Consider the following 27546-nt stretch of genomic DNA (forward strand, 5'->3'; position numbering starts at 1 on the left):
TTACCGGCACGGGAATTCACATTTTTTCGCACGTGGCTAACATCGTCACACGTTTAAAACGCGACTGTGGTGGCTGAGAGTTGCGAGTAGTAGAACTCGGACTTAGAGAGCCCTTCCATGGCGATCTACACGGCCGCGATCACCCGTCACCGCCCGATCCAGCTGCAGCCGCTGGATCGAGTCTGGGGAACGCCGACTGGACGGCCGCTGCGGAGGGCAGCGGTCGTCGCGGTGGCGAAGAAGGCGATCGAGGGGGTCGGTGATGAGCTCAACGCCGTGGCGGCCGAGAATATGGACTTTGCCCCCGCTCGCCGCCGTGTTCGCTATGCCTTCGCCGACGTCCACCGCCGCCTCGACCACTTCTTGTTCAAGGTCTGCGCCCATCCCCCTTCCCCCTTGCGATGCGTGGGTTGTCCGCATCGTTCGGTGTCCGCACGATCTCGATGCGCCGTTGCTCCGTTGGGGCTGGTGGATGCGGGATCGGACTTCTCTTGTCCTTTTCCGTCTTATTAGGTTCTGAATCTTTTATTCTATTGGGTCTTTTTCCCCTTCAGATAGCTCCGACAGGAATCCAAATGGAGGAGGTGAGTGTCGTTGACTCTATTATCCTAGCAATTTTTCTGCTCGCATTACATCATTGGAATCATTTAGTTCGGCGTACCCTTCCAATGTTTTGTTTACTTCATTGAGATCTTTACTGTATATCCTGCAATGACCTGAAATTAGTTGGATCAAGTTTTCATCTTTCGTTCTTGCGACGATTAGAGAAGCATAGAGCGACGACTATACGATGTACTCAGATCTGAACCGTCAATTACACCTGAAGTGTTTGGACTTAGAAATATATTTCATTTCATGAATTTGAGCAATGCATCTACAAAATCGATGTTGATGGCATAGACTGAGACACTGTGAAACTAGATAGTATGGTGATCAAGTTTGAATATCCTTTTTTTTTTTTTTGGTGACATAAAAGGGAACAGAAATGGGTTCTTTGTGCCCTTTTATGGCACAAATGATATCAGCACAATATGCAGTGATACTAGATCCCCTTTTTCTGACTATTAGTTTGAAACCATTAAAGAAGTTGCTTCATTGTTTTTAAACACTTCACACGAAATCATATTCAAATCTTTATATGAAATTCCACCAGTTTTGGAATAATGTATCGTGAACTTAGAACTTCTGGACAAATATGCAATGCAGAGTTTAATGCTTCCAAATGTGCTGCGCCATGTGGCAGAGATACGAGATGAATTCTAAAGGAGTAGAGGTATTCTGGAAGAGCTGGCTGCCGAAGCCTGGTACCACCACCAAGGCTGCTCTTTTCTTTTGCCATGGATACGGCAGTACCTGCACCTTCTTCTTTGAGGGTTGGCGGCAAACTTTTATCAAAGTTGTATATTAATTTTCAGGCATACCTCTGACTTGAATCTAACACAAAAGGGAAGTTTCAGGGATTGCAAAGATAATTGCAGATGCAGGCTATGCAGTCTTTGCCATGGACTACCCCGGTTTTGGGCTCTCGCAGGGCTTGCATGGCTATATCCCGAGTTTTGATGGAATGGTAGACCATGTTATCGAGCAATATGCAGCCATCAGAGGTCAATATCATATACTTCTTTTGGTATATTCCATTCAGCATTGTAGATGGATAGGCTGATCTTGGTGCAAGTTTTTTGGTCATGTGCAGCTATGGAGGGAGTTAGAGAACTACGTCACTTCCTCTTGGGGCAATCGATGGGTGGAGCTGTTGCACTTAAAATCCACTTGAAGCAGCCAGAGGAGTGGGATGGAGTGCTTCTTGTGGCACCAATGTGCAAAGTAAGATGTCTTGCACATAAATGTTTGCCACTTAAATATGTGAATTTCGTTTAGTCATTTGGTTATTGACAATAAATATTAGATATTCCCCCCTTGGTGACTTCAGTTTATTAGATTTCTGCAATTCTGACCCACAATTCTTCATGATTCATATTTTATTATAGATTTATATACAAAAAAGAAAGAGGATACTATTACTGTGGTTTGTGAAATTTCATTGCTGTTAAGCTAATACCTGAGTACCTGGAAAAGATAAAATTATAAGCAGCGATGAGAGAGCAAGTTTTATAATTTCATTGGAAGCTGGAAATTGTAGAGAACAACTCGAACAAGACAATCATATTTATGATTAGAAGTTGTCATAGGCTTTTGTAAAAAGATTCTGTGCTGGTTCTATGATGTATATGTTGCATGCTGTATAAACAGGTGACATAATTGTTTTTGGACCCTTTGGAATAATTCTAACATGAATTGGCATATCATCTTTAGAGATTTCTGTACAACATAACAAATCAGTACCATAATTTGTTTCATTGTGGTGCTCTTCACTGTGGCAATTTATATTTGAGTAGCAAAATTGTCTATTATACTGTTTGTCAGTTTGTTATGCCCTAACATATCCTAGTAGATTAGCTGCTGGCAACTGTTTAGATAGTACCTTACTAAGATTATTATAGAGGACAAGATTATGTTTTGCATAAATGCAGGCAGAGATATATGGAGCTACAGTTACAACACAACACAAAAATGAATTTTCTTCTATGAGACTTAGTGATGAATTTTGGGTGGCATTGATTGTCAATCATTGTGGCATTTTCTCTTTATTAAAGTTCTGTTGGAGAATGACAAGAACCAGAAATGACTAAAGCATGGAAATTGTCCAATCTAAGACTGATGTTATCCATGCTTAGCTTTATGCTAGTGTGATGGCAATACCTTAATTACAATACAATATTAATTTTTCTGAGGTTGTAAGATTGCAGAAGAGGTGACACCACCAGGACCTGTTTTGAAGGCACTAACTCTCATGTCATATGTTTTACCTGAGGCAAAGTTATTTCCGCAGAAAGATCTAGGAGTCTTGTCATTCAGAGATCCAACGAAAAGAAAAGTGGTTTGTTTTTTCCCACTGTCTTACAGTATGAAAACTATTTTAATATAATTGAAAGTCATAATTGTCTTCTTTTTTTCTTGTTTTATCTGTTTTGTCCTGTGTTTCTTCATTTTTTACCTCTTCTATTCTTTTCATCGTTTCTTGAATCAAGCCTGGTGAGGTTCTCCTGCAGTCTCTTCTTGAAAAAGATCATAGTAGAAATGATTTTATATTCTTTCACTTATTTGATAACATTGAGGAATTTAAAGGGCATAAATCTATTCTAATCTCTGCTATGCCAACTTATTGTGAAAAAACATTATTCCAAGTGCATATTCAGATATTATGGATAAATCTTGTTTGCATCACCAGAGACCTATGTGGAATCATCCTAGATTCCAGTCAAGGTAGTAATAATTTACAATTTGCATCAGAATTAATTTATTAGTCAGACTAGTATTTTCACAATATTGTACAAATTAACTCTACAAATTTGTTCAAATGCTTACCTAGGACATCGATTTTGTGAGTCAGGAAATTAACCTGTGTGACACAACAGCAAACCTAGGAGCTCTCTTTTTTTGCGTGTGATGCATTCTACCATAAATTAATATATTTGCGGTCAATAATAAGTGGAGCAAGTAACTACTTGCCTGAAACTTCAACAGGTTCTCTGTTGTGTGAAGTAGCAAGTAACTTTCAGACTGCAGCTTTAGGCTGGATCATTAATCTATCCAGTTTTGTTTACCTATAAAAAGAAGTTCCAGCTACCTATGACAGATCCATGAATTTTCTTATTCAAATATTTTTTTCCTTATCCCTGAAAGAATAACTTCTAGCTGAACTCCTGGCTATGCTCATTGGGAAATTGCAGGAGGTTAATCCTCTAAAGCATTTATCTCGCCTGTCCAAATGGATGGGATTTTATAATCTACTTTTACTGCACATGTTTCTTAATCTAAAAGCTCTCTCCTTCTCGTTCCCTTTTTATACTCAAGGGATCGTCCTCTATGACCATGAGGGTTAGCCATATTAGGAATAAAACCATGCAAGATGCTGATTTTTATCAGTTGCTTAATAACATGTTCTTCCCGAAAATTTGATGAGCTACTAAAGAGAACCTCTTCATTTTTTGATTCAGGGGTTGTCCTCTGTGATAACGTGTAGTTATCTGTTGTCCTTTTACTATATTTGGTATACAAACTTTTGTCACCATATACTCCTAGTATAGCTGTTTACATCTGTTTTTCCTTGTTTATAGATCTGCTTTCTTAAAGTTGTGTGGATTACTGCTTGAATTTGTACTGTATGTATTTTATCAAAGGTTTTAATATTAAGTCACAGTTGTTACTTGTAGGCCGAGTTAAATGTGATTTCATATTCTGACCAAATGCGGTTAAGAACAGCTGTTGAACTAATAAAGGCTACGCAAGATATTGAGTCACAACTGAAGAAGGTCAGCTTCTTATGTGCATTCTTAGTTACTTTGCAAACGTAGCACAAACATTTATCTTAACTGGCTGTGCAAAATTACTTTAATTGCAGCATCAAAAAGTGAAAAATAGATGCAAAAGAATGTGTGCATTGATGCGCTAGAGGTAGCATGTAAGAGAGCATCCTTTCCTTGTTTATAAACTAATCCAAGATCAAAGTATCATGGCAAATCCCCTAGTGGTCGGGTAATACTTGCTATGGCATGGCGCTGGGTGGTGTGCTGGCCAGCACAAACCTAGCTTGACCCGGCTTCTATTTTGGTGCACAGCTGCTATGGCATGATGAGGCGACTTGTGTTGATACCCTGTTGGCATTCTATGATTAGCCAGCATGGAAATCCATGTCTACTCTGACCTTGTATTTCTTCTGTGAAGGACATTTATGTTGACCATCAAAATCCCTCCTTTCCCTCATCCACATTCATTCTTCAAACCAATAAATATACTCTTCTTCAAGGTACTTTAGAGCTTTGTTCACCTTTTATACAATGATAAATCTTTTGTAGTTTTCAAAGTTACTGCATGCTATGTTGTCCATGCTAACAGGAACAATCAGAAGAACCATGGCCTGCGTACTTGAAGCAAAATTCAGAATTCTGATCACTCGTAAAATCTTTCAGGTTCGTTCTCCATTGCTGATTCTTCACGGAGCTGCAGACAAAGTCACGGATCCAAATGTGAGCAAAATCCTCTACAATATGGCTAATACAAATGACAAAACCCTCAAGCTGTATGAAGAAGGCTTTCACTGTATTCTAGAGGGAGAGCCAGATGGAAGGATCTTAAGTGTCATTAATGATATCATATCATGGCTAGATTCTCATTCAGATAAGAATTAGTTGCCCTTAAGTATTATTCTTTGCTGATGCAGAGAGTGCAGATTCAAATACTGAATACTTTTGTTTTATCTTCGGCATCTTTTGATGTTTTGTCACAATCAAACAGTGTCTAAGAAACTATTTACTGCTAATATATGTCTAATTTTCTGGCTCTTTGATTACATTAGCAACCTTATCAAGCCATCTTTACATCCCTGCATGACAAATCCAAGACTGTTAGTATACTCTCATCTGACACTTTCTGTAGGTAATGTATTTTATGATCCCATCGAACCGAATCGAAGTAGAGGCCATCTGTGAAAAAATTACTTAAAACATATTACCTAAATTTTCACCTATAATCACAAAATAATGATAATAATAATCAACATCACCAGGATATTATCAAGTAGTGATTTGCTGGCACAGTTGCAATTCAAGATAAGGTATGCATGAATAAGGAGGATGAAAAGGACAAGATTGCCAACTCCCTTAAACCAAATCCCATCACTCAGCTAAGATTTCCTGAGTCTGCTTCCATCCATCTCAATCCCTTGGAACAAATTCATGGAGTTGACACAACACAGCTAAATTTACTGTTTCAATCAGCATCAACCACCATCCAAGTTCATGATGGATTCTTTTTTCTCCTCATTTTGATCAATTTTATTCTTATTCATCTAATTTTGTTCTCACTGTTGATTTTTTTTTTTTTTTGGGGGGGGGTACCATTAGCTTAGTCGACACGGCTAACATCATTGTTTAGTCACATCAAATGCACGACTTTAGTGTTGTCGTAATTAATAATCTAACCCTTAATTTGCTAAATTAGTCACTTCTTTTTTTTTTCTTTTATCTTTTTTACTCTTATTTTCCTTTTTTTTTTCCTTTTTTTACTCAGAACGAAGAAAAATATTTACACGTGAAATAAAGATAAGAATCATAGGATGAGATAAAGATTAATCTTACACGATTAAAATTTCCTGATTCATATATCTAAGTTCACTCGTGTTATAATATGTCTTTATATTTTTTTGCTGGATAATAATAATGCCCTAACATTTTAAAGCTAGGAAAAATAAAAAATATATATATATATTCCAGCTCAAAAAGCAGCAATCTTTCAAGGGGCAATATTTATTTTGGTACCCGTTACCCTCCGACCTTAGGTGTCTCCATCTCCTCGCGGGCCCATGTACGGGGCGCCCTTCACCACCAATTGGAGGCAGGTAAATGACACGAGCAAGAATTGTTTCTCGGCAGGAGAAGTCGGGCTCAATTCCATCCTCCTGCGCCACAAGTGTGTCAAGAGATGCCACGTTGACTCCATTGGTGTGTGGGGGACGACAGACAAGCAGGGTGACAAGAACCCAACCCAACACAACCCGGCGTCGCCGCCCACAGAAGACGATCCAAAACCAGGAAACCGGTCAAGCCGTCCTTGTACTGCTTCCACAAAACCGGGAGTACTATCATTGCCACCATCACCAGGTTTCCTTTTCCTGTTCCTTCCTCTCCCCTTCCTCACTGTTTTCACGAATAGCATTCCCATCGTCCTCTTTTACTCGGCTCCGACGACACAGCCGCAATTATGTGTCCTCCGAACGTGCAAGCCACGCGCTGGTCTTCCTTTTTCTTTACCTTTTTTTCTCTCCCAAAAGATTCTGCAATCAAATCTACTGAGAGAGAGAGAGAGATGGTAAAATGGACCATTTCGATGGTATGATGTTGATGATGATGATACGTCGGCAAAGCAAACCCGCTTTCCGAGTCTCTGGCGAAACCAGTGGCCATACTTGAAACCCACGGCTGGTCTTCCCATGGAGTTCCAACCACTTATATAGGCCCCCCCTTGCTCCTCCTCTCTTCGCCCACGTCTCACCCGCCTTCGCTTCTTGTATTGATAGAGAGGTAGGATCGACGCCATGAGGATGAGCTGCAACGGTTGTCGGGTGCTGCGAAAGGGGTGCAGCGACGACTGCAGCATCAGGCCCTGCCTGCGGTGGATCAAGAGCCCCGAGTCCCAGGCTAACGCCACCGTCTTCCTCGCCAAGTTCTACGGCCGCGCCGGCCTCATGAATCTCATCAACGCCGGCCCCGACCACCTCCGCCCTGGTCGGTACAACTACCGCGTCTTCTACTTTTAGTACTGGTACAGAATTCTGCTCGTTGCGGATGATGATAAGCTGAAACATCCTTGGATTCTTGCAGCGATATTCCGGTCTCTTCTGTACGAGGCTTGCGGCCGGATCGTCAATCCGATCTACGGCTCCGTGGGCCTGCTGTTGTCGGGAAGTTGGCAGCTCACCCAGGCTGCGGTGGAGGCGGTGCTCAAGGGCGCCCCCATCGTCCAGATCCCGTCCGAGACGGCGGCATCCACCCCGACCCCGCCGCTCAAGGCCTACGACATCCGGCACATCTCCAAGGACCCCGGAGCCGGCGGCTGCGCTCGTGCGGCCGCCGAGCTACACAAGGTCAACAAGGCTGGCTCCCGGTTCAAGCGCTCCGGCGCCAAGGCCGCCCGTCCGGCCGCCATCCATCCTCTGGAATTCCACGAGTCCACGGGCAGCGACTCGACCGAGCCGGCGGCCGATGCCGGCGTGGGCGGAGGAGGGGACGAAGAGTGCCAGGTGGAGGAGAGCATGTCCTCGGCGGACATCGCGGAGGCGTCGTCCCACGTGAGCCAAGGCGAGCCTGACCGGGCCGAGGCCGAGGAGGACGACGAGGTGGGTCTGGAGCTCACCCTCGGGTCGGGACCGTTCTCCCGGTCGCATCGAGACGAGGCGCGGCGCGTCCACGACCCGGACGCGTGCACGACCGATCTCGGCCTGGCGTCGTAGCATAAACCAAAGCAGGCGGCGACGGTGGAGAATGAAGATGACCCTGTTTTATTTTCATTTTTATTCTCTTTTTTGTGTTTCCCTGAGAAGAGAGGATTAGGGGGCTTTGACAATTTGCTCCCTTGATGTAAACTTGATCTCTGCATGCACATATATCACATGAAACAAATGAATCACAGGGGAGGGAAGGTGAGGTCAATGTTCGGCCATGCTGTTCTGCAACCATTTGTAGGGGGCGTACAAGTCTGGTTTTAGGAAGCTGGGCGACATGCAAGTCCAAACTAACGAGGGGAGGAGACATCAAAGGAACCACCACTCCTTCGAAGATGGCGACGACCTTCCCACACGTGCATGACATGTGCCGGATCAAGTGCTACATAGTTTTCGTCATATTAATATTAGTAGTTAGGTTGTAAAAGTCAGGTGCTGCTAATTTGGCACAGCGGAGAATGCTTCTCGAGCCAATGAGAAGCAGCCACATATCCAAACCTAAATGTGAAAAGGAAGAGGAAGAGATCCCAATTGTCAAAATTGGTCAACAAAATAAAGGAGACAAGATTTTGACTCGAGTTCTTTAGCAACAATAAATTGAGAGACCAGTATTTTAAGGTTTTAATTAATTTATTTATTTTATGTCGACATTTTGACATTTTATTATATGTTATTTGCATACAAACAAACCAATCGGGAGAAAAAGGAAGAATCAATTGATGCTGCTGTCGAGGGAGGTGGTGATGGGGCCACTCTCATGTCTTATTGTCATCTTCTTGGATCTCCATGAAAATTAAGATGTGAGGAGCATATTTTTGTCATTAATCAAGAGAAACACCTTGAATTTAAAAAAAAAGAGAAAAAGATAATGTTTTGATTCTAAAAGTAACAATCCAAAATATTTCCTCACAAAAAAAAATTGCATTGTTCTTCCATCCATACCGAGGAATCAAACGAAAGTGGGTGTATAAAGATTTAGAACTCCCTTCATACCAAACAAGGCTCAGCTGAGATGATGCAGCTCCTGAGTTATGCCAACCACAACCCTATCCCAAAACAGTCACCATCTTTGTTATCACTTGCAGCAGGAGGAGAACAGGGAATAGGACAGTGGAATCGTTTGACTAATTTAGTTGGTAAAGATTTTGACATATAAGATCTTAAACTCACATATTACTTGTGCTACTTATCTTTTAAAATAAATAAAAAAATATTTTTAAATCCTAATACCATTTTGGTTGCACATAGTCAATGTCATAATGGTTTAGAAGAAGCTATATATGTTTCTTATTCATAAAATTAATAAGATATATACATTTATAGGATAATTGTAATAAATATAAATTGATATGAAACTGAATTATTAAGCGGAGGTACGTGAGTAAGAGAAAAAGAAAAAAGAAAGATGGAGACAACGATGATGGTGGTAAAATAAATGGAATAGATACATATGAAACATATTTTGATAGTGATTTATGTCATCGTGACCTTTTGCTTTGTATAGTCTATGGGATAAGTTAACTTTGTAGCTAAAATATTTAAACTGAAGTTAATAATGATACACCTATCTGAACTAATATTCCATCTCGTAGAACTAACAGGGATCTTACGTAACTGCTGGCTGACGGATTCCACTGTCCTATTCCATGTTTTCCTGCTGCAACTGATGATAAAGATGGAGACTGTTTTGGGATAGGCCTGTAGTTTGCAGAACTCAGGAGCTGCATCAACTTAGCTGATCCTTGATGTTTGGAGTGAAGGGAGCTCTCAATCTTTCCACTCCCACTTTCTCGTTCTTTTGGTATGAGAGAGTAAATTTTTTTGTGTGGTTAGTTTAAGAATCTGTATCCTTTTCTTTTCTTTATCCAAGGTCTTTCTTCATGATCCTACCTTCCATTTTAGGTTCATCAAGCTGATAGAATTAAATACCTCATTGGATTATATCTTAAAATTTTTACCTTAATAATTACAAAATATTAAGCTGGATTCTCAATTTTTCTTGATCGGACGGGCTAACCGAGGTGTGATATGAAGGGTAGTCGATGAGATCGCACCCAACCATATGAGTTATATAAGTTGGATTATATAGATTTACGTAAATTGAATCATAGCATTGAGTGGTATTAGTCGAGTTAAACCAGACCCAAGTTGGAGTTGATCCGCTCTAGTCAATTGATTCAACGGAGTCGAATCTATTTTAGATTGGACTCGAGCAAGAGTTGGATTGGACATCATGACATTATCAAATAGGGATTATTAATGTTATTGTCATGATTCAAATAATTAAATTAATATTAGTTGATAATCTAAAATAATATATTAAGATGTCGATATTATTAAAATAATTAATTAGTTTTGCTAATCTTTTTGTCATGATACAAAATTCAAAGCAATTAATTGAATCTAAAATATGCATCATACCATTTGGTTACATTGAAAATACATAATTGATCAAAATCAACAATTGATAGAATACTAAATAATTAAAACATCAATTAAATATTTTAAAAATTAAAATAAGAAAAGAAAAAACTTATTATTTTCCTAGAATGATGACCACTACCGATCCTTCATCACGAGCGATCACCTTTCATCATGAGCGATCATCTCTCACACCAATATAGATGAAAAGGAAAGAGTCCTTACGAGTTTATATAAGCGATGAGAAATTTTTAACGAGATATAAAAATATAAATTTATATTTATTTTGTCTTTATTAAAAAATAATAAAGTTATTTTTTATATGTGTGTTCAAGATTAAAAAAATGTTTTAATGGATGAAATAAAATCCCTTGTAAGGGTAATAATATTAGACAGTATATAATAGCATCTTAGTTAAGAAACAAAAATTAAGATGCTTATATTTCTTCCTCTTTAAAGATTTGGTCTCTAAATTAAGGAAAGAGATCTGAGTACCTTTTTTTCCCTTAAAGATTTCCTCCTCAAATTTGATTTATCCTAAAGAAAGATTTCCCCTTAACGATTTAGTTTTTAATACCTTAAAAAAAGAGATATTGATACTTCTTTTTAAAATAATCTTTCATGGACTTTCACTAAAGGTATTAAATACTATTTTCTTTCTTAGATTTGAATCGATTGCTCCAAATAGATAGCATCATCTCGCAACTAGAGAAGTTGATATTAGAGGGCACGGAACATCTACTTTTGGAGTATTGACACATTAAACATAAAGATTAAATCTTTTGTAACATTTTAAAAGCACCTATACAATGCATGTGTACAAGCTAAATTTTGTTTTTGCTAGAATCTCATGACACATCTTGTAGGTGATATACCTTCACGATGATATGAACCCTAACTTCAAATTATAGATTTTTATCTTTTTTACTTATATGACCTTTTAATAGTTGATTATATATTGTTGACAATACCCTATGGTCCTTGAGACAATATTAACTTGTTGCTAAATTAAGTGGGATATGAGAAATTCTCATTCTTTAATATTACCTATGTTTCCTCTCATAAGTTCTTTTGGCAAACTAATATTTTGAGATGGCTTCATGTCTTATTACCAATAAATCATAATATATTTTAGTACTTTTTATATAGTATAATATGTCTTATTCTATAGTCTTACTCTAATTATTGTTTATAAAAATATAGGATGAGTGTATAGAACATATAATCAATGGTTGAGTCCAATTGAATCATCCTTTGGTTGTCGAAATTTTAATCTTAAACCTTAAGTTGATGGTTGTCGAAATGTATGACTTTCTTTATTTCTTTGCATAGAAAAGATTGCACCCTTAAATAAGCAAGAAGTCCATGATGTGTCTTACTCAACAGTTTCTATCAACATTTGAAGCCCTCTAAATACTTAAATAGACTCTTTATATACACAAAGTACATAAGGACATTTGTATCTCTTGCTTAGCATAAAGACTATGCTGGCTTTCTTAAGAAGGTGATAATTAATATTGAAATCATATTCTTTTACAAAATCCAATTATTATCATTGTCTTGTATTTAATTCTTTTTGTATAAAGATTTACCCAATGTTTCTATTATCTATAAGTATTTCAAAAGTCTAACTATGTAAATAGTGCCTCTAAATCTTTTAAGACAAAAAATTATAGAAGCCAACTCTGTATTAAAACACAAATACATCCTTAGCACAATTATTTGGATAGTCAATAACATTTGTGTTTAACACCATTATTTGGGACTTATCAAATTGATTCCAAAGGTAGGCAAAGTAGATTTACACCATGGATGCTATTGTCTCCTTGTTAATTAACTTCATTCTAACCATATCTATCAACACCATGGATTTATCAGGTACATTATTTTCATCAAGCTTCATAATTATTGAATTGAACATAACAAGTTGAACCATTTTAAAACATGTCAGCTAGTTAGAAAATAAAATTTAAGGTGATCACATTTCTCCCCCTTTAAAGATTTGGTCCACAAATTTTATTAGTTACCTAAAAGAAAGAGATGTAGTCACTTCTAATCCTTTTCCTTATTTAAGGATTTGATCCATAAATTCTATTTACCATAAGAAAAGATATGCATATATATATTTCTCCCTCCTTTCCCTCTAAAGATTTGGTCCACAAAATTGATTTAAGATACTGATACTTCTTTGTCAATAGGAGGTATTATTTAATTTATTTGAAAAAATAATTTTCTTTCTATAATCTTAGAGCATTGACATATGAAACACATTATTTGTATTTGTAAGGTTTGGAGGCAAACCCACCCTATAAGCAATTGATCATAATTCAAAAGAATCTACATGCATGGGAGTTAATTTACCTTATTGCTTGGAACTGATAATATCCCCTCTTGTTAGAGATCCTTTCAAGAAGAGAGAATCCCCAATTTCGAATTCTCTTTCATTTCACATATGTTTGTTGTAAGTCTGTATTATTAACATTCTCCTGCGATATTATAACATATGCATATCTTCGAATTAACTATGGTTTGGAAGTTTTCATCCGAATAAACTTCCAAATAAATTTGCTATTAAACTAAATATTTAGAGATGCACTCAGTTAAGTATTCATGTCTCAACATCATGATACATTTTAGTACTTCCTAATGTATGTGTTTCGAAAATATTGTTGCTTTAGCAAATGAGGTTTTGAAACATAAAATCAATGGTGGAATATGATTGAACCATCCTCCGGTTGTCAAAGTAAAGTTTTGGTCTCAAACCTTAAGCTATGGGTTGAATGAAGAATGCATCTTATTTTTGACTTTTATTTCATTCTTAGCAGCAAAAGAGATTGCACCATCGAAGAAGAAACAAATGTGTCTTTGAACAAGTAAGCAACTGAATTAGTGACCACGTTAACGTGACTACGATGATAATTGATATTGTAATTATAATCTTTTAGATAAACTTAACTATCCTTATTGCCTTGTATTTATTTATTTTTTTTATGTAAGATATGCTCGAGGTTTTTGTGATATATTAGTATTTCAAGAGTATAACCATATAATAGTTCTCCAAATTTTCAATGTTAAAATTATAGCAAACTCTAAACCATGAGTATAATAATCGATTACTCACTTATTATGCTTTAAACCATAATCTTGAATTGAAGCAATATTATATACTATAAATTCTTCACCTAGACACACTCGTTAAGATAATTTTTTGTTGTCCGATCAGATCCTTGCTGAGCCAACTAAGGTCTTCTTCTGTATCTTTCTTAGTTTGAACTTAGTGTGGCATCAACACGTTCAAATTCAAGATAATTGAATCTTGCAAAATTATATAAGGGTTATTCCAAATAAATACTCGTCCGATGTTTAAGTTAGTTTAGGATTCAAACAATTCGATAAAGATTATTAGAAGTATGTTTTAGTTTACAAGCAACGTACCTATGAGGCATTTTTTTGGTGATCTCTTAAGAGCATCAATTTCATGATTAACATTTCTTATATGGAGCTGTTGTACGTTTCTCTTGGCTCTAATTATGATCATATCTTGTTTAGCTCTAAAACATGATAACGATTTAGCCAAGTAAGCTAGATGATGTCAAAGTGTCGATCAAGTAATATCGAGATTTTAGCCCAAGTGACATCGATGTCTCGATCATGTAACATCGAGGTGTGTCAGTCAAGTAACATTCATGTATCGATCAAACAATATTAAGGTAGGGACCAAATGGCTATTAGGTGTCAACTGTAACTTCAATGTTTGTCGATTAAGACCTTACTCAAGTATCAACACTAATTAGTTTCTTTTTCATTTCTTACAAGTTTCATTAAAACTTATCATCCCAAATAAATTATATATTTTTAATATAAATATTATATAAAAAAAGAGTTGATATTTTTGAAAATCTTCCTATATCCAACCGACCTAATAGACTCTTGATACTAAGGAGGAACTAATATGCTCGATAAATGCAACCTTGTCAAAACAAAAACTACACTACTTCCTTAACTTGGTATACAATTTCTCATGTTACAATCTCAAAAATATCTTAAGGTTCATGCTTTGTCTATCATTGAATTTTATATATATATATATATATACACACACACATTTACTATTGAATTTTATCTCAAAAACAGGGCGAAATAAGCTGCTGAGAAATATTTACTTTTGCATTCACGCAGTTTTGAGACATCTTTTTCTATCCTTCTTTTGCCTCATCCAATGGATAAGGATAGTAACTGGACGAACTGTGTAGACAAAATAGTTGTCTTTTGGATACATCCAACTGTGACACACAAATTCTTCAACTCACGTGAAACATATGGTGAAAGATCAGCATCCAAGTCTGAGAAACCTACCTGTATTTCGATCGAGTCTGCAAAGATGTCTAAATTGTTCAGCCTGATGCTTGTCTCAGAGCTGAGAATGAAGTTTCTGAGACCTCCTCGGTAACCTTCCACTTACCTTCTTTCAAGTTTTGGAATAGATGATGGTGGCTGTGGCTTCTGATCTCTTACAAGACTGAAATCTTTGTGTCAGTTTGATAGACAAAAGGGAAACGCAACCTCTCGCCATGATCAACTTCTGGATTCTCCACAGAAACTAGCTTTGATGGTGTTTCCAGGCTTGGTTAGGAATGCTGGGATGGTTTATCCATTCATATAGGGAAACGCAATCTCTAGTGCTGTAGGAATTCATCAGAACCAGTCGATCACCAGGCTTTGTTAGGTTTGCTGGGGATGGTTTATCCATTACAGATCGTAAGCAGCCACCACCAGCTGACCTCTCCACCATCAGAAGAACAACGTGACATTGTCTCTCACACATGTAACGCGTGCACTCATCTGCTCCCTCCCTCGTGTAGACCATGCAATGGGAGACCAACCTGCAAGTTTCCGCTTGTTTCGGCCTTTTACCTTTTCCTTCTCAGAAGTTGATGGATGACATCAACCGCATGTGCATTCTCTGTGGATCAACAGGATTTCTTTCTTTCCTTCGTTTCCCTTGTTTTGGCTTGACACATTGGACAAGCTTAGTACCTTCGCGACGGGTTTCCTCCATGAACTTAAAAAGTAGTCAACAATTTTGACTTGTAAACTTAGACTATCCAATTTTGTGTTAAATGACCCGGCATGTGCGGTAAATCTCATTTATTGATGCTTATTGTGGCGAGAAGACTCGTGGTCTTCTCTTACCAATGACCAATATTCCCAATTCTTAACTGCTTTTCCTACTCCCCCACCCAAAATTCTACCTGGCTTTTTATAGGTGCCTGTAGCGTAATCCTTTTGTCTTCCTCAATTACTGGGAAGTTCAGTGATGCGTAGGAAGGAAATGGGTGGAAGAAGTGTTTTTGCGAACCATCTTTCACGTTCGTCTCTTTTTTTGCGTATCCCGCGGCGGATGTCCATTGACCGCCACCCGAGTGCGTCTTTGACCATCCCGCCGTCGTCCCGCCCGATCACCATCCTCTCCGTCCATTTACCTATGGCGAGAAATCCTCACCGTTGCCTGCTGGTCCCATCGGTCGTCTGTGTTCCGTGCCTCCTCGCGTGAGACAGTGGTCGGTCGATGGTAACGATGAAGCGTCAGCAGATTAGATGTCAGCGTAAAACATGGGACACGTAGATTCCCATTTATAAACGAGTCCATATTGAAGACGTGGCTAATAGAGCGTGGAAAATTCGACGTTTCCAATCGGAGAGTTGATAGAGAATCCCTCAGCCATCTCTTTATATAGAGCGCTCCGACTCGGAAACGTCGCTCGGCTCCCCCTCTTCTTCTTCGAACCCCAATCCTGGTGTTTGTCCGGCGACAAAGGAGAGGATTTTTGGTATAAAGATCAGCTTTTCGCTGTGACACGATGCGGGCCGCTTGCTCTCGGACTATTGATATGGCGATCCCCTTTCCACATCTCCTCCACCACGACCGGTCCCAACCAGCGGCGCCCCCGCCTACCTGCGCCGCCCGGTCCCAGGACGAGTTGAAGCGCGTCGCCGCCCACCGTGCCGTGGAGTTCGTGCAGTCAGGCATGGTCCTCGGCCTTGGCACGGGCTCCACTGCCGCCCACGCCCTCGACCGCATCGGCGACCTTCTACGCTGCGGTGCCCTCCGGGACATCGTCGGCATCCCGACCTCCGAGTGGGCAGCCGCCCGCGCCGCGGCCGCCGGCATCCCCCTCTCCGACCTCAACGCCCACCCCGTGGTGGACCTCTCCATCGACGGGGCCGACGAGGTAGACCCGGCCCTCAACCTCGTGAAGGGCCGCGGCGGGTCCCTGCTCCGTGAGAAGATGGTGGAAGGCGCCAGTCGCCGCTTTGTCGTCATCGTCGATGAGTCCAAGCTGGTGCCCCGCCTCGGGGCGAGCGGCCTCGCCGTCCCCGTGGAGGTTATTCCTTTTGGCTGGGCCCTCACCCTCCGTCGTCTCCGGAGCCTCTTCGAGGGCATGCCCGGCTTCAATCTCAAGCTCAGAACCGCCGCCACCGACGCCAAAGCCAACAGCTTCGATGAGAACGTGTTCGAACCGGAGGCATTTGTGACGGACAACAAGAATTACATTGTGGATATGTTCTTCGAGGATGGGATCCATGGTGATCTCAATCTGATCAGTGACGAGATTCTAAGGATCACCGGGGTGGTGGAGCACGGGATGTTCCTCGGATTGGCATCATCAGTGATCGTGGCGAGGAAGGATGGTGGGGTGGCGATGATGGAGAAGAAATTAAATGGTATATAAGTGCAATATCTTACTTCTAGTTAGGCTAATTAAATTATGTTGTTCCCTTTGGTATCAAGGGAAGAAATCAAGATTACTTTGTGGCAATTAAATTGTTGTAGGCTGAAGAGTCATCAAACAAATGGAGAATGTCTCCATGAAACATTGGCTGTTAAGAGCCAAAATTGATAAGATTTTAGTGTGACCCAAATGTCCGATGAATTAATTAATTGTTCGGTTCCATTTATACATTTGGGGACTAATGAAATCAAGCCTTACTTAATTTCCCATTGTCTTGCACCATGGTGGACGCTTTGCAATACTTGCAGTGAGCCCTTTTCGAGTATGATGGATGATGTCGAGTAAGCTCTTGTTATGCACCGAAACTTCTGATGACGCATTTGGTTCTCAAGACATTCTAAAACCAACCTTCCTGCAATGGTACCTTAAACACATGCTATCATCCTAGCCAAGGACTACGTAGAAAAGAAAGTAGGCAATCTTTCTCCTAATTGGGTTGGAACGATGCCTAAAGCTGACAGCATTATTTGACTCACCAGGTAGGGTCTGCAATCTGCTAGTTTGAACTAGGTTCCAAGCCGAGGAGGGTTCTCAAGCTTAACTAATACTAAGACATCAGCAAACTGGTTCACATCAAAATCTAATCAATTGATCGAGGCACGGTAGCAAGTTTGAGTTAATATTGCACACAAAGGGGACGCTGGGAGAAAGAGACAGATACCCTGGACGATCCAAAATACAAGGATGGTCAGTAGAAGCCATGCCTGACGTCTCTGTTCAACTGCATGATTTGGCACCAATCAATTTGATTCCAAACAGTAGGAAACGTGGATTTGCAAAGTCGGCACTGCCCCTTCTAATCTTTTCCAAAGTCGGCACTGTAATGGGCACTTGACTCCAGTTTCTTTGCTTCATTCAGTTTTCTAACAGCCTGAAACACACAAAGAGTGAAAAGGTTAGACAACTAAATTTAGCAATGAAGCAGCAAAAATGGCTATTCAGTGAAACACTCCAGATTCCTGTGTAATTGTAGGATAGTGATCCTTATGTGCTAATTGTTCTACACTTCTTGGTGCATCGATGAACTTCAACATACTGTCAATTTGTGTACAAAAGCAAACAAAAACAAATTATGTTGTTTGTTGCACAATGCGGCTCCAAAATACAATAGCTAGAATGGTATTTTTTTAACCTCTCTTCCAATTCATGTATCTAATAAAACTATACAAAAAAGAACTAGTTCCTACATTGAGTTGTAAAAGATTCACCTGAAACAAAGTTGACACAAAAGATAGATACCATCAAGCAAGTATTAGTATCCCCACCCGGCCTACCAAGGAAGAATAAGAAAAAGAATCTTTACCTTCATGAAGTCCTCGTGAATGACATAGTCACGTTCTGCACGAATAGCCGCCATTCCAGCTTCAGTGCAGACATTCCGCAGATCAGCACCATTGAAACCCTGAAATCAGAAAGCGATGTCCAAATCATAAAGCAAATGATATGAGGACCATAATCCATGAAGCTTCTCAAAAGATAAAATAGATACTCACTTCTGCAAGTTTTACAACTGCTTCATAGTCTATCTCACCATGTTTGGCTATACCAGCAGCATGAATTTTCAGAACCTCCATCCTTGCTTGTTCATTTGGTAATGGTATCTCTATCTTCCTGTCTAACCGGCCAGGACGAAGAAGTGCTGGATCCAGAACGTCAGGACGATTTGTCGCCATGATCATTTTAACCTAGTAGACATTGAGGAAAAAACACAAAACCTAATGGTAAATATTATGTATAGTGAATGAGATGACGTGACTGAATAATAGATCCAGTTGTACAGTTCTAAATTTATGAAAGGAAGTGAGCATATAATTGGTAATGAAACAGTGGTATTTAACAACAATAATAACCTATGGATACGCAAGCACATTCAATGGACACTTGACTGCTGATAGAAAAAAACCTGTTTGGGATAACACAAATAGCAGAGCCTTTTGCATCAAACTTATGCATATGCATCCCCAGTATCTATTGGCTTGTTCAGTAGAACTGTTCGATCATTTACAGGCTGATGAAAATAAATTCAGGGAGAAATGATCTCCCAAAATTTACAAAGAAAAAATTGTCACCAAACTATAATAAATAGATTACAATCATGAAATTACCAACAAGACAGCCTTGGTGACTTACAATGCACCATATAATATGGGAGAAGAGTTTCTTTTCATGAAAATCTCAGAGTCACACAAAATTCTGTTTAAAGATATGTCTAGAACTCCCCAAGCACAATTAATGGTTAATGGATCTCCCAACATCTATAACCAAAATATAACTCAAAGATGAATACAACTTATAATGCTATTGCTGATCTTAGAAATACACTTGGTAATGATACAAACAAAAAAATACTAATAATACATTCTGAACTAAACGTGTCAATCTCCAAGGAATGCAAAATAACATTCAACCTGAGATACTTTTAATTGTGTCATAATCTCCTTGCTGTCCTTATAAATAACAACAGTTGGGTACAGAACATTTTGAAGAAGTTGTAGAGGAAGGTACCTTTCCAAGCTGATCAAATCCATCCAGCTGATTCAGAAGTTCCATTAATGTCCGTTGTATTTCACGATCTGCGCTGGTTCCCTCACTAAAACGACGCCCACCTATGGCATCAATCTCATCCATGAAAATGATGCATGGCTTCATAATATGAGAGGAAAAATAGTGTAAGTAAAATAGCATAAGTGCCATTATAACATAAAACTTAATATATCATAGTAGAATTTATCACATGCAACAGAAAAGTAAAAAACAAGATACAGGAGAGGATGCACAAAATCTATTGTTTTAATTGAAAAGGCCAAAAACCAAAAGACAAAAGAACAATACTTGGTGGTCACGAGCATAATTAAACATTTCCCTGATCAAACGAGCACTTTCACCAATATATTTGTCAATAATAGCACTTGATACAACCTGCAAAAAGAATTGTTTATAAATCTATAAATCCCCAAGATAACATTTATTTTTAATCTTTATAAAGAATGAAGCTGTACCTTCAAAAAGTTGGCATCGATATTACTTGCAATTGCCCTGGCCAACAAAGTTTTTCCAGTTCCAGGAGGTCCATAAAGAAGAACACCCTGAAATGTTTTTAGAAGCTTTAAAGCTAACATAGACTATGTGAAATGTGTAGTATGATTCTTCACCAATTTAACAAGTTGTTTAAAATAGCATATTTATGTAAGTTCATTTCATACATCCAGAAACAAGTATATCACATTGAGAGGCCAAAATTCCAAAAGGTGCCATCAACAAGCCTAACAATTACCTTTGGAGGTTTAATCCCAACTCTGAGAAAAAGCTCTGGATTCATGAGAGGGAGCTCAATGGATTCCCTCAGTTCCCGAATCTGATCAGACAATCCACCTACAGCAGAATAGCTGACATTGCCAGGATCTTCATGAAGCATGTTATACACAACTGGATCAACCTGGGAAGAAAAGTAACAACAAATGGATACTTTTGTTTTGAGAATAAACAAAAACGGAAGTCTAAGTTGACAACAATCTCCAGGTGTTCATTTGTTTACTCTTGAAAATCCTAGAACTCATTATTGCACTTGAGTACCTCACGTGGAAGAATGCGCATGATGGTAAGGGTAGTCATGTCAAGAACAACACGCGTTCCAGCTGTCAAATTCTCTTTGTCCACCTTACTTCGGCAACCAACAACATATCTCGGGCCACTACTAGCTTTCACTATAACTGATAAAAAAAGGAAAACAATGATTCAAAGTTAAAACAACCGTGCAAGAAATCAACACATAAAGATCGTCACAAACAAAGGACAATCGCACTATATGACAAACATTTTCAAATATAACAGAATCATATGTTTGCATTGGTTGGAACACAAAATCTGACAAAAATGTATAATCTGATAAACAGTTTTAAGAATGCTTAGACCTGTAACAGTGAATGAATTTATAAATCATAAGATCCAAAAGAATAGACTTCTTTGGGAACAACACAATTTTTATCCTTCAGAATGCTTAGATACCGAACTAATTAAGATTCTTTATTGAAGTGAGCATCCTGCACCAGATGCACAAGATCCAAACAAATTAACATTAATAGTGGGCATCTGATACCAGATACACTATATCCAGCATGGCAATCACATGACATTGATTGATTATGTGTATGGTGATGGAATTCACAAACAGTCAACTTAGGCTTCGCAATGTTCGTTTCAAACATCAAAGGAGAACAATGAGGTATCAAGGAAAATACTTGTAAGTAGTATGCATGTTTTATTTTAACAGAACTGACCCCCAGATACTACATTTTCCACGCCCAACCTAGCATGATCAATAAACAATTGCCAGGATTTCTTTTTGAATGATGATTTAAGAGAAAATACCTCATTTCATCAAAATATTATTATAAAATTTCAAACATAAAGTCTAATTAAAGCTTCAAAGATAGTAAATATTATTTTGTTTTACACTTAAAAGTTAAACTACATAATCAATTTTTTAATGATATTTCATATACTTAATTATCAAGTAATTTAATATAAAACATGGAAAGATTTTAACAGATCACAATCACAGTTGATCAATACAAAATAAAATAATCAAATTGGATCTGATGATCAAAGGTATTTATTTTACCCAAAATATATACACCTATTTGTCAAAATCTGATAGCATCCTTACAGATACTTTACAGCAATATCATTCCAAATTTTATTTAAAGATCCTAACCACTAAATCATAAGATCCTCGAAGCATAAGCTCTAGGAACTTTACCTGAACTAAGCAATTGGGTCATGAAAGATAAGTCCCTTGTGAACATGCATCAGCCTAGAAAATGTTTATAATGCATTACTAAAATTAACTCGAACCTACAATGTACTAGAGATTACAATAAAGGTTATAGAAGTCAAAAACCAATATGAACTTACAGCGCTCGTTATCAAGTGGCCGAAGGACCTCCCCAATAATCTGACCCACACTCTGAAGGGACTTCAAATCATCCTCCGTCTTCGTGAACTCTTTTCTGGCAGCCTTCAACTTATCCTTCACTGCACGTCCAACAAATCCCAAAAACGGCATCAATCACCGGAAAAATGATCAGAGAATTTCATGGAATCACGAACCCTAACAAGAACGGTATCACGGGACCAACCTGCGCGAATGCGGGACTCGATCTCCTTGCAGTTGAGCAGCTGCTTGCGGTACTCGCTCAAGGCGTTCCGCCGCCGGACAGCCTCTTCCGCCTCGCTCATTTTCGATTCCCCCTACTCCTCCTGTTGTCGGTCCTCTGCTTCGTGCCCCTCGGATCGCCGCGATAGGCTCACGATCCGTACCCCACAAATAGTTTCTAGTCTATGGGCACAGGATGGAGGAGAAGCAGGAAGAAGAGGGACGGCGTCGCGAACCTAAGGCGATCGTCCGGTAGACTTTCCTCGCTTGCTTTCACTGCAAGAAAACCGATTAAATATACGTAAGAGAAGGGGAGGAAGGTGCAACTCGTCGGACTCGACCCGAGTTTCGACTCGGTGAGCACGACCCGCGTTACGATTTGTCAACACAGACTCTAATTTTTCGGTGGGAACCCGTTAGCACGACGTACCGAACCACCCAGGAAAACTTGAGAGGACGACGTCAGCACCCGCGGGCACTGGGAGTGGGGCATGCATGCGGGTCCCACAAACCAGGGTGCCATATCGCCCGTGGAACTTTCACAAGGTGAATAATTCCCAAATCGATGAAAATTAACACCGAGAAGAGATCACATCAAAGAACTTAGCGAGTGAGATTCGATCAGGACCGTCTCTCTCGCAACACCAGGTGGATCAGCTCGGTCAAAGCAGGCCGAGCTCACCTTCTAAGAATCTGTCGTCCTCATCCGAGTTAGATGTTTCGTAGGCTATTCAGAGGCATTAAGGGAGTCTTAATGCATGTTTGAAGATAGATTATTCTCCTGGGAGTGGTAGGTACAGTGGAGGCAAATCTTGGAAGGACAAACATCATCTTCTGAGGCTTGTTTGTTGTCATTCATGTCTCCTTTCTTTGACTGCTCATTCCCACATCTGACATGAACAGCGTTGCCGACGCACATCAACAACAGCCAACAAGAACGGTGACTCAAACGGAGGAAACAAGTTTGCCGTCTTGTCTCTCTTTCTCTCTCTTTGGAGTGTCTGGATTCTCCGGGAAGCATGTTTAGGACGAGAACGAAGTCTTTCCCAATTCTCTTCTTTTCCGTCGACCTCTCAAAAATGAAGTTTGACACCGATTGCCGTGTTCACATCTTTATAAGTCTAAGGTTGTCTTAATTAATGTTCATGAAAGGATAAAAATTACTGTGATTAGGATTCAAATTCATGCAAACAAAGTCATTGTGCCTTTTTTGCGAAAAATATCCTTTATTTTTAAAATTCTTGAATAATACTTTTTTGACTATCTGAAATACTTCTAGTTATTTTTTCTCTCTTACTTTATTTTTTTTTTAATTATGAACTGAACCGATGAGTCGATCCGATTATAATATTTTTATATTATGTTATAGTTTTTTTTCAATAATACTAGTAAAATGCTATGTTATATTATTTCTATATTATGTTATAGTATTTTTCTAGTATTGTTGAAAATATTATAACATAGTCTAAAAGCATTATAAACATAATATTTTATTTAAAAAAAAAATACTATTTTTAAAATTCTCAAATAATATATATTTTTACTATCTGAAATACTTCTATTCATTTTTTTATCTCTCTCTTTATTTTCTTATTATTACGAACTGATCCGATGAGTCGATCCGATTATAATATTTTTTATATTATATTATAGTTTTTCAATAATACTAATAAAATGCTATGTTATATTATTTTTATATTATGTTATAGTATTTTTCTAGTATTGTTGAAAATATTATAATATAGTGTAAAAGCATTATAAACATAATATTTTATTAAAAAATACTATGTTTAATATATTACTGAAAATACTGTAACACTGTGTACAAATGGGTATCACTTCTCAAGAGAAATTCAAAAAGAGAGAAGTTTTTTCTAAAACTTCACCATAAAATCTATACACATTACTAAATAAAATAATATTACCTTAGGATGCTGACAAAATGTACTTGTGAAATCATATAGAAAAGCAACCCTCTTCTACATTTTATTACCATTTATTTGGCAACCTGTAATGATCTTATGAGATTTAGTTTACTGTAAGCCTTTTGATTTTTGGGGGTTTTTCCAGAAGGTGCTCTCCTCTTTTTATATTTTTCTAACTACTCTCTATTCTTTGTATAATTCTAAATATATTTTCCTACCAATTCCCTCCTTGCTCATCTCCTCTCTCCTAATTCTCCTTTCTCTCTCTATCTTTTTTTCTGTTCTTTCTTCCTTTCCTTTTAAAGATTGTGATGGGATCTTGCAATTGGAGTAGGGATGACAAGATATATTTGAAATTATTTAGAGGAGGAGATGCTATTGGGGAAATATTAAAAGATGAGACATCTTAGAAAACAACCCAAAAAAATCACCCAATCTTTATTGTGACTCCAATTATTTATTATACTCTCCCAATTGGATTTGAAATTATTTGAATTTTAAATATCTGTTATCACTTTCACCATTAATTTGAATCCTTGTTTTTGAAGTTTACATTTAGGAAGATAATTATCAACAATATTATTTCAAAAGTAAACATATGTGTAATATTCTTAAAAGATATTAATGCCTCTATGCCAATAATCAACGGCTCGAGATACTTTATAGTGACATATATACATATATATTTTTTAAACTTAAATTTGAGGAGATAAATAAATAATAATAACTATTTTTTGTTTTTTTATTTGTCTCCAAGTCAAAATGTGATTCTACTTATTAGTTGGGCCCGCGGAAATCGGACACGGCAGTTTTCACTGTGTAAGACAGCCAAGCAGTCCACATAGAAAGCGGCGGTCACGCACGCGCACACGCACGCACGCGCCGGGAGATGGAGGAGGAAACGCTGTTAACGAGGGAGAGCGGAGAAGGAGAGACGGGCGAGGCGAGCAGACTCGTGTGGGGCTACGCAGGAAGCGAACTCTTGGAGGAGGCGCGGCGGCTGGGCTGCGTCGCCGCCCCCATGGTGGCCGTGACTCTGTCGCAGTTCCTGGTGCCGGTGATCTCCAGCATGATGGTGGGCCACCTGGGCGAGGTTGAACTCGCCGGAGCCGCCATCGCCACTTCCCTCGCAAGCGTCACCGGCTTCAGCCTCCTCGTAAGTCCACTTCCTCCCCTCCCCCACCCACCTTTAGTTTTCCCTTCTGCCTGAAGTATATACGGTAAGTGCACCTCCCGGTAAAGCGGAGTGATGGGAAGACCGAACCCCTCTGTGGTCTTCAAAGTGCCGAGGGTTTGCTTCAGATTAGTCTCACGACCGGTGGAAACAAGTTATCTGCGATCTTATGGTAAATGCTTGATAAGGTGCATGAAGATCTCCATACAATTTTGGACGAACCGATTCCACTTTCTACAGGATGGCTGTATGCATGTTTCGTCTGTTTTCTTAATTGGCTTGCATGATGGAGTATGAGCAAAATGTGTCCTTCCGGTTGGACAACTAAAATGGTACACTCACTAATGTTTATTTAACGAAGGAGATTACGTTGCTACCAATGCCTACGGGTCAGTGGACGGGAAGTAATGTCATGGTTGGTTTTGTTGTAGCACAATTCTGTATTGTATTGCAGAAAATGCTTTCATGGGAAGAAGGAAGAAGGATTCAATCTGGTTTCAGAATTTTATGCTTCTTGTGAGAGTGGAACTTTTGTGTAATGTCATCATGCAGCTATCAAATATTGTGTATCAAGGAAACATTTCAGGTTAGGAAGTACAAGAGTGGGTACCCAAGCATGGTTAGTAAACAAATTATGTGCAATTATTTGTTTACAATTGGGTTAAGGGTGATGAGAGTTAAAATGGTACACTCAGTAATTGGATGTTAACGAGGGATGGTTTGCTGCAGTGTTTGGATCGATGGATTGAAGAGATTGGATTTGTTATAAATTTCTTGGATTGTATTGTTGAAAAAGTTTACAGGTGATAGGAGGACCTCATTCTTTTCCATTCAGTAAGAACATGCATCAAGAATTAACATGGTTCTACCAAGTTTTTAAAGGAGGCAAATATGGCAGAAAATTTTGGTGTAGCAGATGACTAAAAGATTTTTGTTTAAGCCTAAAAGATAAGGTGTACATTTTGGGTATTTTCAACTTTGCATTATGTTAAATATTCACAGTATCGATATTATCGTATAGTCTGAATTATGTTTTGTTCAATTATTTGAATATGTGGATGTTGTGCTTATCACCTCAGTATAGGCTTTCTATTTCAATTTACCTACAGGTAGGAATGGCAAGTGGTCTGGAAACCTTATGCGGCCAAGCCTATGGAGCAGAACAGTACCAGATGTTAGGAGTCCACACCTGGAGAGCCACACTCTCTCTTTTAGTGGTCTGCTTTCCAGTCTCTCTCATATGGGTCTCAATGGAAAAGCTTCTTCTCTTAATGGGTCAAGACCCCTTAATATCTCAAGTAGCTGGAAGATATGCTATGTGGATGATTCCTGGCCTGTTTGCCTATGCCTTTGCTCAACCTCTAATGAAGTTTCTTCAGTCTCAAAGCCTACTTCTTCCTATGCTCCTAAGCTCTCTGCTGACATTGTGCCTTCATATCCCTCTGTGCTGGATGTTTGTGTTTAAGTCAGGCTTACGTAATGTTGGAGCTGCACTCTCGATAAATATATCATACTGGTTGAATGCATTTATACTGGTGATGTACATAAGGTACTCGGCTTCCTGCAGAGCGACTCGCGCACCAATCTCAAAGGTGGCATTTCGAGGCATTAATGAGTTCTTACGTCTGGCACTACCATCAGCACTGATGATATGGTAATTAGTGCTGCTTGTTGCAATAGTATGTTTTCTTATTCCTTCTATCATCTTTGGTTAATGGTTTAACACTTTAACCAATGTTTATTGCAGTCTTGAGTGGTGGTCTTTTGAGATTCTTGTGTTGCTTTCGGGTCTCTTGCCAAATGCAAAGCTCGAAACTTCTGTCCTTTCCATTTGGTGAGGAGAATTCACAGCTCAGTTATTGATCTGGTACATAATCATTGTATTAATGTTGGCTTTTCATTTCCCAACAGCCTCAATAGCATCTCATTGCTTTACTGCATACCGTATGGGCTTAGTTGTGCTGCAAGGTATTTCTGAAACCCATACCAGAAAGATGCTTCTTCACAGTATCATATAT

General features: G+C 38.8%; 5 protein-coding genes across 14 annotated transcripts; 4 read left to right on the forward strand and 1 right to left on the reverse strand.

Moving 5' to 3' along the window:
- The first annotated feature begins 96 nt into the window (after nucleotides 1–96).
- LOC135581726 (caffeoylshikimate esterase-like) lies at nucleotides 97–5410 on the forward strand. Of its 10 annotated transcripts, none has more exons than XM_065157508.1 (9): nucleotides 97–372; nucleotides 555–584; nucleotides 1244–1373; nucleotides 1458–1604; nucleotides 1694–1824; nucleotides 2801–2938; nucleotides 4275–4373; nucleotides 4786–4867; nucleotides 4957–5410. In XM_065157508.1, exons 1-9 carry the CDS (start codon nucleotides 118–120, stop codon nucleotides 5247–5249), a joined length of 1305 nt encoding a protein of 434 aa, XP_065013580.1. In that variant the 5' UTR covers nucleotides 97–117; the 3' UTR covers nucleotides 5250–5410. The 10 variants fall into 10 exon arrangements, with proteins under 10 accessions (XP_065013580.1, XP_065013602.1, XP_065013632.1 ...); XM_065157530.1 differs by having other exon boundaries at nucleotides 5031–5410; XM_065157560.1 differs by lacking the exon at nucleotides 4957–5410 and adding an exon at nucleotides 4463–4522 and having other exon boundaries at nucleotides 4786–4840.
- Nucleotides 5411–7066: 1656 nt separating this feature from the next.
- Nucleotides 7067–8272, forward strand: LOC135641820 (LOB domain-containing protein 41-like). The gene is made up of 2 exons (XM_065157570.1): nucleotides 7067–7343; nucleotides 7440–8272. The coding sequence occupies exons 1-2, from the start codon at nucleotides 7154–7156 to the stop codon at nucleotides 8066–8068; spliced, it is 819 nt and encodes a 272-aa protein (XP_065013642.1). The 5' UTR covers nucleotides 7067–7153; the 3' UTR covers nucleotides 8069–8272.
- A 7959-nt stretch (nucleotides 8273–16231) lies between these two features.
- On the forward strand, nucleotides 16232–17385 carry LOC135641828 (probable ribose-5-phosphate isomerase 2). The gene has a single exon (XM_065157585.1). The coding sequence runs from the start codon at nucleotides 16342–16344 to the stop codon at nucleotides 17212–17214; it is 873 nt and encodes a 290-aa protein (XP_065013657.1). The 5' UTR covers nucleotides 16232–16341; the 3' UTR covers nucleotides 17215–17385.
- Nucleotides 17386–17838: 453 nt separating this feature from the next.
- LOC103980147 (26S proteasome regulatory subunit 10B homolog A) lies at nucleotides 17839–22706 on the reverse strand. The gene is made up of 10 exons (XM_009396429.3): nucleotides 22413–22706; nucleotides 22189–22308; nucleotides 20848–20984; nucleotides 20549–20710; nucleotides 20274–20360; nucleotides 20107–20193; nucleotides 19780–19917; nucleotides 18768–18959; nucleotides 18578–18676; nucleotides 17839–18145 (listed from the first exon to the last, which is right to left on the reverse strand). The coding sequence occupies exons 1-10, from the start codon at nucleotides 22510–22512 to the stop codon at nucleotides 18071–18073; spliced, it is 1197 nt and encodes a 398-aa protein (XP_009394704.2). The 5' UTR covers nucleotides 22513–22706; the 3' UTR covers nucleotides 17839–18070.
- A 2537-nt stretch (nucleotides 22707–25243) lies between these two features.
- On the forward strand, nucleotides 25244–27310 carry LOC135672002 (protein DETOXIFICATION 12-like). The gene is made up of 2 exons (XM_065180461.1): nucleotides 25244–25510; nucleotides 26638–27310. The coding sequence occupies exons 1-2, from the start codon at nucleotides 25244–25246 to the stop codon at nucleotides 27184–27186; spliced, it is 816 nt and encodes a 271-aa protein (XP_065036533.1). The 3' UTR covers nucleotides 27187–27310.
- Nucleotides 27311–27546: the final 236 nt, after the last annotated feature.

This window comes from Musa acuminata, chromosome BXJ1-4, assembly GCF_036884655.1.
Source record: "Musa acuminata AAA Group cultivar baxijiao chromosome BXJ1-4, Cavendish_Baxijiao_AAA, whole genome shotgun sequence".
Classification (NCBI taxonomy): Eukaryota; Viridiplantae; Streptophyta; class Magnoliopsida; order Zingiberales; family Musaceae; genus Musa; species Musa acuminata.